This window comes from Cibotium barometz, chromosome 12 (genome assembly GCF_041138505.1).
Source record: "Cibotium barometz isolate CiBa-2024 chromosome 12, ASM4113850v1, whole genome shotgun sequence".
Lineage (NCBI taxonomy): Eukaryota > Viridiplantae > Streptophyta > Polypodiopsida > Cyatheales > Cibotiaceae > Cibotium > Cibotium barometz.
In genome coordinates this window covers 42530808-42544066 of record NC_141057.1, presented here as the reverse complement: position 1 = coordinate 42544066, position 13259 = coordinate 42530808, and the positions used below count along the sequence as shown (strand labels likewise).

General features: G+C 44.7%; 1 protein-coding gene across 1 annotated transcript; it reads left to right on the top strand.

The window, feature by feature from the left end:
* The first annotated feature begins 115 nt into the window (after window positions 1-115).
* On the top strand, window positions 116-12844 carry LOC147633429 (phosphoglycerate mutase-like protein AT74H). The gene is made up of 5 exons (XM_086806502.1): window positions 116-733; window positions 4926-5045; window positions 5182-5395; window positions 11984-12064; window positions 12494-12844. The coding sequence occupies exons 1-5, from the start codon at window positions 178-180 to the stop codon at window positions 12630-12632; spliced, it is 1110 nt and encodes a 369-aa protein (XP_086662628.1). The 5' UTR covers window positions 116-177; the 3' UTR covers window positions 12633-12844.
* The last annotated feature ends 415 nt before the right edge of the window (window positions 12845-13259 follow it).

Below are 13259 nucleotides of genomic sequence, written 5' to 3'. Positions count from 1 at the left end.
TCTCGTCACACACACGTGCACCCATCATGCATGACCCATTGTAGTGATGGTGGCCAGAATATGCGGAAACGAGCACGTGAGAATATTTTGGAGCATTATCTTTAAATGGAAGAGGAGTGGTCGAGACTCGAGACTCGTGCGAGACTCGTGATTTCTTTTTTCGTTGCAAATTGGTAGATGGGTTCCAGCAGCAGGCCACCTTGCGTGCCTGCTCTCTGCGACAGCACTAGCACCAGCACTAGCACCAGCACCAGCACCAGCTATGGCGTCTCCGGCAGAGTTTGGTCGTGCAAAAATGTGTGGGTGTTCAAAGAGAAGAAACCTCTGCCTTCCATCAAATGCTGCACCATCCCCCCTCCAAATCAAAATGGCCGAAACCCTAACTCCAACACTTTCCCAGAGAAATGTCTGACCTCAGAGCGCCCCCCTCGCCCTAAGAGGATTATCTTAGTCCGTCATGGCCAAAGCGAAGGCAATGTCGATGAGAGTGCATACACCAGAATCCCCGATAACCAGATTTCTCTTACCGAAGCTGGATGGAAGCAAGCTATCGACTGTGGGAAGACCATAAGGGAGCTGATCGAGAGCGATGGAGCCGATGACTGGCGTGCCTACTTCTATGTGTCCCCTTACAAGCGCACTCTGCAGACTCTCCGTGGCATCGGCATGGCGTTTGAGCGCGACCGCATTGCCGGAGTTCGAGAGGAACCTCGTTTGAGAGAGCAAGATTTTGGTTGGTTTTCTCTGTCATTCTTTGAAAGCTTCAAGTGATATAGAAGGCAATGCTGTACACACACGTGCGCACACTCATTCTCTCTCTCTCACACACACACACACACACACGGGCGCGCGCATGCGCCCGCGCACACACACACACACAAATCAGCTGATTCTCCAATATTCCCCTAGCCTTGAGGAATGGCCATCAAAGAGGCCATTCATCTCTAGGAAATGGGTCGCTGCAGCTCTTCTCCTTTCTCTTGAAGCGCCTTTCTCCTAGATCCTTTTCCATCCTACCACCTTTTATTTATCACTGCACATCCTTGATCATACAAACATACTGCAAAATATCAAGTCTTTGCGAGTTCCCTTGAGGCTTGCACTTGCCACCCAATGCATTGTCTGACAATTCATGGTGCTAACTGGCCAAATGGGTTTTCTCATGCCTTTTTTGGTTGCCAGATCTTGTGGCCTGACCTATGTGGCGGATGTGGCCTTGCCATCAGGTCCAATCTGACCTTTGCGTGGTGTGAAACCAAGATCCCAGACATTGCTCCTGTGCATGTCTTATAAACATGAGCTAGCAGATGGTGGGAGCATGGATTTTAGCATCCTGCCTGTGAACAGAGAACAATGTGGTGGGGCAGTCCAGTGTAGCTGCTGATAATTACTAGCATGGACTCTAGCATCCTGATCTGTGAACAGAGAACAATGTGGTGGGGCAGGCCAGTGTAGCTGCTGATAATTACTAGCAGCTCTTCTGGGAGCCATGGGAAGAAGGCAGCAATTGAGAAGTCGTTTCCAAGAATTCGCATCAAAAACACAATCATCCTCACTCAAGCTGATCAGCCTAGATTCATGAAAAGACATTGTTGATCGGTTAATGGTGAGACTTGTGGCCAAAATCAATAAAAAGGATAATGTTTCTCTCCCTTTCCACTGTAGGGTTACATTGTAATTTGCGAGGACTTTAAAGCTAGGCATTGGAGGAGGATCCTGAGCTTAATTAACGCCTTCTTAGAAAATACATGTTTCTTTTTGGCTTGGCACAAGGTATGTTGGCCTAAAGAAGAGGATCTGCTGGGGATTTTGGACATGAAGACCCCTGCCATAGCCAGAATGTCTAAGCTTTTGGTTGTTTTCTTTGAGCAGAAGCAACATTGGACACCAATGTTTAAGGAGCTTCTTGTCTACATGACGATGAGATGGCATGGGCAATGACGTGGGTTATCATGGATTGATAAAATCTTCTCTGGCCGGGACTATGCACTTGGTGGAATGGCAAGGCTCCACTAGATTTTTTTGGAAACTCTCCTATGATGTATTATGTTTGGTGTTCCCCTTTATTTAATCCCCCCGCTCCCCTCCTCTTGACCCCACAGCAAGTAGGAGATGTAATACATGAAAAAAGAAATATCTACTGAAGAAAACCAGTCCACATACTTTGTGAACCTGTTTATACAATGAAGAGACTCAGATGTCATCCTCCTTTTGAATAATGTTTAGTGCAGCAATGTCCATCTCTGGTGGTGGTACATCTCTATGGCGTCTGAGGATGTTCTTGACCTCGGAGGATGGGGACATTTAGCCCTTTGAGAGAGAGAGAGAGAGAGAGAGAGAGAGAGAGGAGGAGGAGGAGGAGGAGGAGGAGGAGAAGAAGATATCTTAACGTCTTGCAAAAGACCAAAGGGTCTATGAGTCAAGGAATCTCATCATGGAAAAAAAAGACAACATAACAAAAAGAACTAACACTAATCCCTAGGTAATGTAGATATGTATGGATATCATCATCATCCTCATCATGGAGGATCACCACCCTCATCATCGCGGATACAAAGTGGGTGTAGAGGATACCGGGGTGTGAGTGTGGAGAGGGAGCTATCCATTGATGTGTGGTAGGGGTCCATAAAGGGTGTCCAGCATCAGTGAGGGGGTGTGGAGGGCCCCTAGATCTGTACGGCCTAGGAGAAGGTGGGATGAGGTAGCAGCTACAGATGCTCCGTGGCAGGCGAGGATCTCATCAATCTGGGGCTGGTGGGTCGAAGATCTTTGAATAGTAACTCTTTGTGTCGTCGGATCTCCAATAAGAAGAGTCCGAGACAACACTGATCTGGATACTCCTCAACTCGGGATAATGACCCAAATCCCTCTCTGAATAGGCAGTGGAATCTCCCCCTGATCTCATAGTACACCGTTCATTGAAAAATATAATGCTCCTCAGACTCTACTCCTACATGGCACAATCTACAGAGTCTGCTCTCTATAGGGATCCCTGCTGCTGTGCCAACCTCAATCTCGAGCCTATGGGATGAGACCCTGAGCTGACCAAGTGCTATCCTCATGGCATGTGACATGAAAACATCTAGGTACCCGGCCTTTGTATGAATCCATCCTCTGTAAGCCTCAAAAAATGGTCACTGTAGTACTGCATCTTGGGGGTAATCCATGTATCTCGAATGTGTAACTGTAGCGAGTCATATTGATTTACCTAGTTCCCGTCCACGTGTGAGCATGGTGTAGGGGGAGTCTTGGGTCATACTGAAATGGGGGTAGTTGGCTCATATGATGTCCTCTAAGGTTCCTCCATCAAAAATTGTTCACAATGGGTGTTCATAAGTTGTCCCTCAACACATCATCATATCATTCCGACCGAGGATTACTGAGATCCTTCCAGACTGGGTCAAGCGAAGAGAAATGGTGGTACAAGGGTGTGTGCAAGGGGAGGTAGATGTTGTCAATGTCGTCACTGATGCAGCAGACGAACCAGCCTTCTCCTTGCTCTTGCCATTCTGTTTTTTCGTGTTCTTTGAACCGTCCTTCGTCGCAACATCTGGGTCTACTCCATCTGAGTGATGGGACTGGACCACAACAATCGAGTGCAAGAACCCTGACAAGGAGACAGTGAATGCGAATGGGATGAGGAATTGGAAGTCCATGAAGAGGAATATACTACTAGAGACTACTAGGAAAATCAACAAGAGGAACAACTTGGGTAATTGAATTGTGATGTTTACATTCCAAACATGATGTTAGGATAAAAATTCACACCTACTTTTGACTTGCAGTGGAAGAGAGATGTTTCTGTAAAAAGAAAACTTGCTTTTCGGGTAAAGTGGTAGTACAAGACCCTTGACACTTAAATTGGTTCTTGGTATATATTCTGGTGGACTTTGACCATGTGCGTGAGACTTGCAGAGTTAGTTACTCTTGCCAGATGTTGAGGAAAGGCTTTTGTTCTCGTGAGTTAAAAGAAACCCTAAGTGGGGGGATCAGCACAGTTCTTTGAGTCCCATTGTGGTGTACAATGTGGCATGCTCTGTCCGGTTATGAGTTTTTCTCTCTGAGTGGTTTCAACTGTATAAGTAAATAACTTGATCTCTAATGGGGCATGACCTGTTACTACACCGGTACAGACATAGGATCAAAGACTCTACGTATAGAATGTGAGCTAGAGACTGACTCGCTTAGCAAGAGATGGAAATTTGGAGGAGAAGCCACAGAAAAGTAAGAAAAAGTAGAAATGGGGGCAACAGCTTAATTCACTTGATATATGAGAGGAGGTTTCGAGACAACATTGTTCATATTCTGAGTGTGGCTCAAGGAAGTACATGATTCCAGTGAAGCAATTGATTAACAAGTTGGAGTTCCCTTAAATAGATTTTAACAAGTTGGGCGTTGATGACGTTAGTGGGGATGTCGTAGTATCTAGTCCATACTATGCATAATGGAGTTGATAGTTATATAGTCTTGTGGGTTGACTACTATGAGTATATAACATGCACGCTCCTAAAAGGTGAATTTGGGCATGTTCCTGGATTCATATATATATTTAGTTCAATGATCACTAACAAATCCCCTCTCTCTTTTGGTGTATACTCCCCCCCCCCCCCCCCCCCTAATTTAAGCACTATGTACTCCTTAGCCGCTCAAATGGTCAATTTTGAGGCAGCCACGCTATGTTTTAGAGAGAGTGTTAGTCTAGGTTTCTCTATGCAAGGTAAAGAATAGCCAAATTTTCACCAAATACAACCCCCCCCCCCCCTCCCCCCCCCTCCCCCCCCTCTCTCAACGTGACTTTTGTGCAACTCTACTTGCTCAAATCTTCAGGAAGCATTTTGTTCTCATAAAAAACACATGGTAATGTATGGTAGGAAGAAATTCTTTCACAAACACGTTGTATGCTTTTGGGTCTTATGACATTGCAGGAAACTTCCAAGACAGGGAAAAAATGCGAAGAGAAAAAGAAGTGCGTTTACGATATGGTCGCTTCTTTTACAGGTTTCCAGATGGTGAATCAGCAGCCGATGTATATGATAGAATCACAGGTAAGCGAGTCCAACCCATCTCCTTTTTCATGTTTGTTGGGCACTAGATAGGAGGATTGTGTTACCCTTTAAAATGTGACATGCTCCTTTTACTCACTTGGTAAGCTAGGCGTTCATCTACATTTTGGGGTTACAGGTTTTAGAGAAACTTTAAGAGCCGATATCGATATTGGCCGTTTCCAGCGGCCTGAATCAAGGTCAAAAGACATAAACTTGGTGCTAGTTTCTCACGGTCTCACTTTACGGGTGTTTCTCACAAGGTGGTACAAATGGACTGTGAAACAATTTGAAGGACTACGTAATTTTGCCAATACAGGACTCCTTGTCATGCAACTCGGCAATGGTGGAAGGTACCTGAAACTTGCCTAGTGTCTTTAATGTTTGTATCTCACTGTTCTGATATGGCCTATCTAACATGAAATCATAATAAAGCACAAACCCTGGCTACAACAGAAAACAAATCTTAAGCCATGTCCATCTAACTTATGGGATTCTATTCCGATGGTGAAGTCCATGAGCCTATTGTCTCAGGTCGGAACAGGCTGAGATTTTTACTAAGGTGCTTGGCATTGCTGAATGCTTGAAAGGGCTTCCCCCCAACCCCGCCCCCAAGAAAAAGAAAGAAAAAAATACAAAGACCAAAGGGTCTATGAGACTTAAGGGGTTACAATGGGCATCATCGAAAAAAAGAAAACAAACTAGCTACCTAGATAAAAACATCACCTGAGAGACCATGCTACAAGGATAATGCGACAAAGTTACAATGTAACTATTTGGCTCTCCTAGCTCTTTTTCACATAATGGAACTCATGCCCGGACACATGGACAGATTGATGAAAGCATGGAAACAGGGTTCATGAAGTTGGCACAAGAAAAAGCACAAGTTTTGGTGAAAAGCAGGGGAAAGCATAAAAGTCAAACTGAGTTAACCGCACGTCAAGGGCACCATTGGAAAGAGAAGACTCAGCCGGATCAAAAAGTTAAAAGCCGCTTTTCCAAAAAGTAGCTCCAGGGCCAAAAACAAGGCCATAAAGTTAAGAAAAGCATAAATCAAGAACTTTGGCAAAGATGAGCAATATTTTATTATTATTAAAAAAAACAACAAATAAAAGCAAAACAAAAGCAAAGCTTGGTTAGAGCTTTTTGGCAAAAAGCCGGGTCCTCCCCAAGTATAAAAAGACACTCTCTCTTGGTATCAAGTGGATAAAGTGTGGAGATCATCATCTTCATCATCTACGTCACCACCGGCTTCACCTCCGCTCAGCTCAGCCCGGCCGCCGCCGCCCAGCTCTGCGGCCGCTCTTGTGTGCTGCCGTTGTTGCCCGGATTCGTTGCCGCTGCCTCTGTGCGCCGCTGCCCAGTTCTGCCACCTTGGTGTTTGCTTTTTCGAGAAGCTTCTTGATGATTTTCTTGAAGATTAGGTATTGAGTTCACTTAGACATCTTTGAGGTTTGGGAGTTGATTCAGACTTTGAACTTGGACTTGGATATTGGATATTGGATATTGGATTTGGATACTAGCCCGGTGCGAGATACTTGTGGGTCATCCCTGTGGTGTGCTCGGTATCAGAGATCTTGTGCTTGGACATCGACATCAACTTGGATATCCTACATTGGCATATTTGTTTGTTTTGTATTCATTGATTGTATTGATCTTGGCCAGTGTGCCTGTGGATTGTTCCTGAAAGGGAACGGGGCCTATTCCACGCTCAGTGTGGTATACTGTGCAAGATCCCTTTGCCCTTCTTTCTCTCCTCTCTTTCTCTCTATCTCTATAACTCTTGGACACGTGGTTGAGTTTGTCATTGCATGGCCTGTTGGGCTTACAGTGGTATCTGAGCCAGGTTTTCTCTTATAGAAACTTTCTTGGGGTGACAGAGCCATGTCGAGAGCAGAGGGAGACCAAGGGCCTAATGAAGGGAAAAACTATGAGGCCAATACAGGACTTCAAGATGGGACCCAAGGCCGTCAATCTATTTCTCATGAAACCGCAGCCATGACATCAAAAGAGTACCATGACTTTCCACAGTTCAGAGGACTTCTTAGAGACGAAGAATTTCTTACTTAGGGAACAGGACCAAAGAAAGGCTCAAATGTTTGAAGATTTCATCAAGGATCAAGCCACTGAAGCCAAAGGAGATGAAGCTGACAAAGCCTATCTTCGGCCCAAAGGAGTCACCATTGTAGAAGGATCTAGAGCCACCAGGTCTGCTTCCCGTGGAGGAAACAAGGAGGCCATTCCTAGGTGTGCTATATCAGATGCAGCCTCTTTAGGTCAAGCAAGAAGACAGAGAGACCGGAAGATCATCAGATTGACATCATGCCTCAAAGTTCATCAAGTGGTTTGCAGTGGATTTTAGACCATTGCAAAACCTTAGAGGAAGTCCAAGACAGCTTTGCAGGCCGACGCTTTGTACCTGCCTTGGATGGACGACAAGACAAAGAATGACAATCGGGATCCACCTCAAAAGAAGAAGTTTAAAGACCAATTTCCATCAAAAGCCAAGTCTCAAGAGAAGAAGAATGGGAGCGAGGAATACGCTAAAGAAGGGAAGTGTTTCCAATGTGGAAAGAAAGAACATACGGCTACAAATTGTCCCGACAAGCCAATGCAAGAAGCTAGAGAGATGGGAAGATCAATAGATTGACAACATGCCAAGAAGTTCATCAAGAGGATTACAGTGGATGCTATTCCATTGCAAGTTTTGAAAAAGAAAGCTGAAAGCCTAGTGGGGCATGCCGTGACAGATTCAACCACATGTCAAAGAGATAAAGATATATAGAGAGAGAGGGGGGGGGGAGAGAAGAGAATAGGATCTTGCACAGTACACCACACTGAGTGGGGAATAGATCCCGTCCCCTTTCAGGAATTCATTCAGGAATAATCCACAACCACGCTGGCTAGGATCAATACAACAATGAACCGGGCTAGTACTAGATCCGATATCGAAGTCCAAGTCCAAGTTCAAATCCAAGTCTAAGTCTAGATCCAAATCCAAGTCCAGATCCAAGTTTAGATCCAGATCCAAATCCAAATCCAAGTCTAGATCCAAGTTTAGATCCAATTCCAAGTCCAAATCCAAATCCGTAAACAAGGTACACACGAGATATATGAAGATGACGAAGTGTATGGTGTTCAGTACCCAATCCGGAGTAGAAGCAGTCCTCAAAGAGGCACACCAAGGTGTATAAACCAGATCAATCCCCCATGGGTAGCACAACAGTTCAGGGGAAACAGCTCTCGTTGGCGGGCAAGCAGCACTGGCTTTGGCGGCTCTGTTAGGCTGGGCAGCAGCAGTTGATACTGGCGTTGCTTGGCTGAAGTAGGTGCAGGTAGCTGAATCAGGGCGACGCTGGCTGGCAAAGTTAAGCGTAGGAAATACAGACAAGCGGCAGCAAGCAGCACAGGGTTGGCAACCCGGCGCAGGTGTTGTAGGTGGAGGCCACGCTAGCTGGCTAGGCTGGGTTGGCAGCAGCGCTTGGTTGGCAGTCATTGGCAGAAAGCGACGCACAGCCAGCTGTGACAGGCGGTTGGCTGTGGAGGCAGCAGCCAGGCAACTGGATTCAGGTGGCACCTAGCGTTGGCGTTGGTGATGATGATGATCTTCTCGCTAGCTTCCACGATCTTGACGATGACAATGAAGAAGATGTTATTCAGGCTTTGATGATAGCTCCAGGTGCTACAAGAGAGCTTCCAACCTTCAACGATGATGAGAAGGGAGAGGTTCAAGCCTTTTTATATTTGAGGAAAGCCTTGCTTTTTGTTAAAAGCTTTCGTGCTTTTGCTTTGCTTTTGTTTTTTCCTTTTGCTTTTTTACTAATAAAATATTACTCAACTTTTGTCCAAGTTCTTTAGCTTTGCTTTTTCAACTTCAGGGCCTTGTTTTTTGGCCTTGGAGTTGCTTTTTGGAAGAGGGGCTTTTAGTTTTTCGGTTCAGCTTAGTCTCCTCTTAGAAATGATGCCCTTGGCTTGTGGTCATTCCATTTTGGCCTTTTTTTTTTTGCTTTTTGATCAAAACTGATGCTTTTTCTTGAGCAAACTATATGATCCTTGTTCTCATGTCTTCTTCCACTTGTCTGGTGTTTGGGCATGGGTTTCATCATGTGAAATAGAGCTAGGAGGGCCAAATAGTTAAAAAAGCCATGGAAATTTTTGTGAAACAAAGATGAAAAAGAATTCTTTGAAGCATGAAGATTTTATGCTAGCAAAGGATCAATGTTGATTATTTCAGATGTATTTGAAGTACAGGCATAGACGTCTTGCGAACAAGATATATTCAAGAGAGAGGGATTGTATCTTTAGTCCTCTTCATGGTATATATATTGAAATGAAATTGATCATTATTTTGCTTATATAATAGTTACTTGGACATGCTCTAGTTTGGGTGGCAATGATGTCAGATAACCCAAGGAGCAAGATTTATATTTGGGTGGCAACAATGCTAGACGACCCATTGGACGGCCTTTGTGTCAAATATCTTGGACTTCATAGTCGGGCAGTCATTGCGACGAGATAGCCCAGATGACTGCATTGGATTTCACAGTCGGGCGGTCATTACAACCAGATAGCCCGGATGACTATATTGGATTGGCGGTCAATGCGACCAAATGGCCCGGATGACTATAGGTCAATGCGACCAGATGGCCTATATGACTATTCGGGCGGTCCTAGTGACCAGATGACGCTGAGGATAGACTGAGCAGTTTTCCTTGGGAGCCAGATAGCTCAGCACGGTTTTTGATGAAACGAGACAGGGGACGATGTACTTGGAACATATGGAAATGCTTGGAACACTTGCAGTCCGTAGTCGAGAACAACTGTGATGTATGAGGGAGGAAATGTAACTATTTGGCCCTCCTAGCTCTATTCACATGAAGGAACCGGTGCCCGGACACTAGACAGGTAGATGAAAACATGGGAATAGGGACCATGAAGTTGGCACAAGGAAAGGCACCAGTTTTGGTCAAAAAGCATGAAAAAACAAAAAGTCAAACTGGGTTGACTGTGAGCCAAGAGCACTACTGGCAACCGAGCCGGACCAAAACGCTAAAAGCCGCTTTTCCAAAAAGAAACACTAAGGCCAAAAAACAAGGCCTCGAAGCTAGAAAAGCAAAATAAAAGAAATTTGACAAAAGTCAAGTAATATTTTATTATTAAAAGTCAAAACAAAAGCAAAGTGAAAAGGCAAAGCAAAAGCATTGGAAGCTTTTTGGCTAAAAAGTAGGATTTCCTTTGGTATAAAATAGGGGTGAACCTCTCTTGAAACACTATGAAGGAGATCGTGAAGTGTGAACATCATCTTCATCTTTGTCATGTGGCTTCACATCTTTGCCATCATCATTAAGGTGGGGAGTTCTTTTTCGTCTTCATTATTCAAGGGAAGGGATTTATCCCATCGCCATCTCAACAGCGCCGCCATGAGCGTTGTTTGCCTGTGTGCTGCCGCTCGCGCTGCTGGGTTGTGCCACCTGAAGAGTCGCCTACTGATGTGACTAGTGCTGCATGCGCACCCTTGGCTGTTGCAGTCGCCACCCAGCCACCTGCACAGCCAGCACCGCCTGCAGCCCAACACCCGCTGTCGCCAGCCCTCAGCGCCGCCAACTAGCCAGGCTGCTGCCCACAGATTCGCCACCAGCCTCTGAGCCGCCAGCACCTGAGCTGCTACTGCCGCCACTTGCCAGCACCGGCATCTCTGCCACCGCCGCTTGTAGGTGCTGAGTGCCGCCTGTCAAGCACCTACTACTGTTGTTTAAACTGCTGTGCAACCTTCTTGTGGATTGTCTTCTTCATCAGTTTGAATAACAAGACTACAAATTGATCGTCTTATTCTTCGTCATCTGCACGTACCACCTGCATACCTCGTGTACAAATTTAGGGGTTTGTTGGACTTGGACTTTGACTTGGATTTGGTACTAGCCTAGTGAGAGATTCTTGTGGGTCATCCCTGTGGTGTGCTTGGCATTAGAAATCTGGTGCCTTGACATCAACTCTGACTTAGGTTTCTACATCGACATATTTGTTTGATTTTGTATTCATTTGTTGTATTGATCTTGGCTTGCAAGTCGAGCCCGTGAATTGTTATTGAATAAATTCCTGATAAGGACGGGCCTATTCCCCGCTCAGTGTGTGTATATTGTGCAAAGATCCATTAAATGTCTTCAAAAGACCCAAAGAGTCTATTAGACCAAAAGTGGTACAGGAGTTCCATCTGGTATTGGGCCATGGAAAAGCCGTCCACCCTCCCCTCCCGTATTCTGCCTGCTAACCCAGCCGTTGCTTCCCAAGTCCCTGCCTTCTGCCTCCTGCTCTACCCCCCTTCCTCCCCCACTTTTGTGCTCCCCATGCTCCTTTCTTCTGCCTCTCATTCCTCCTCCCACCCCTTCCCTTTCTCCTGTGAGGTTCTGGCCTGTCGCGCTTGTCTGTGTGCTTTATCGGCAACGGGTGGTTCCCTTTGGCATTTCCCCTTCATCGGAGCGGCTCCACCATCCCTGTGCGGCGGGACCATGTCAGCTGTTACTTATCCAATGTGGACCTCCAGCTTCTTCTAGCATCAGCAGTGGAGTCCTTGGAGGCTACCACTTTGAGATGCAAATTTGCTAGTGGCAGACCGGCCAGTAGACCGATTCGCAAGCTGCCCTTGTCGGTGTGAGCAAGGGGGGGGGCATTGTTCATATGCGCTTCCTCGGCAACGGCTACACCTCCTTGGCCATGAAGGTGTTTTCAGTTTTGAGCCTCCTCTCCTCCTCTATCATCAGTGCAGAGCACCTAGTGGTGGTGACACAGGACGGAGAGGTCCAAACCCCAGTAGTTTCCGGAGGATGCTACTTTACTTAATAAGCATGATGCATTATTATGTGAAGATTCTGTTATATATATGGCTATGCTTCAGAAATGTGAATGCTGTTGTTGTATTGATCGTGTATCTATTTGGTTCACAGATATAGTCTGCTAGTACATCATTCACGTGACGAGCTGAAAGCTTTTGGGCTCACAGATGAAATGCTTTTGGATCAGGAATGGTAGGTCTTCCTTCTTCTTTCCATCACCTTTGCTCTTCCTGCCATGAGACTGCATCGATGGTTACAGGTGTTGAACTGATCTTTGTCCCAGTTCTTGGGCGGTTTGTTGGATGGTTGCCACTTAATTCAGTCTCTTCCTTTCACTTCTCTTCTCTGTGGAATTAAGTTTTAAACTTGAGTAATCTCAACTAGAGTTTAAGAGTGACAATGATTTCAAATGTTAAAAAGTGATTTCCAAGGCTTTTTTTTTACTGATTCTGTTGACACTCAAGATATGTGGATAGTGTCCATGATGAGCTGGATTTGGGCCTTCAAAACTTGAACTCGCACCTCAAATTATAAAAAGCAGCAAGCTCATTAAAATTCTTGCTGGAGTGTTAATGTGTTGTTAGGGAGAGAATCCTTGATCAATTGGTCAAATAATTGCAGGCAAATGGATGCTAAAGTTGGAGAACTAAATTATGACTGGATCACATCTGGCCCTTCATTTTTCAGCCATTTTAATTCGGAAGGCCAAGTGATGGATGGTGAAGCAATACCTCCAGATATTATCAAGAACATTTATTGAACTGAATTTGTACAGACATGTCCGTTATGCTGTAGCATCATCACTATACTGATGATGACCTTGAAAAAGATTTTGACACAAAAGTTCAAACTCCTTGAAAAAGATTTTGATACAAAAGTTCAAACTTTTTGTTGTATGGTATCAGTGCTCGAAAAAAAACTATTTTCTCACAAATTGAAAAACTTTCATATATAAAATTAAGAAATTATCAATGAAGAGTTTTTTTAAACTTTTTTTTGAAGGTATTTGTACTATATTCCCTCAAATTTTGCAACTATTGGTACCTTCAAGCTATAAATTTGCAGGTATTTTTTAAAATTTAAAAGTGATAACACTAAACCCAGGTTTTTTCGAGCATTGTATGGTATCATCAAACATCATGTGACACCTTGTAGCATTGATGAAAGCTGATGCAACATATCTTGCCAGTTATGAAGAAGGTACAATATTTAAAATGAGCGTGAGCATGAAATATTGGACATCTACCTACTTGTAATCTTTATGAATAAGGGATTAAAGGAATGATATTGGTAGCATGTCAATGGCTCTATAGCAAGCTGCTTCTTTTTTTTATCCTATTGGGATCTAGTATTTTGCTTGCATTCTCTGGGGTAAAGGCACTTGTAG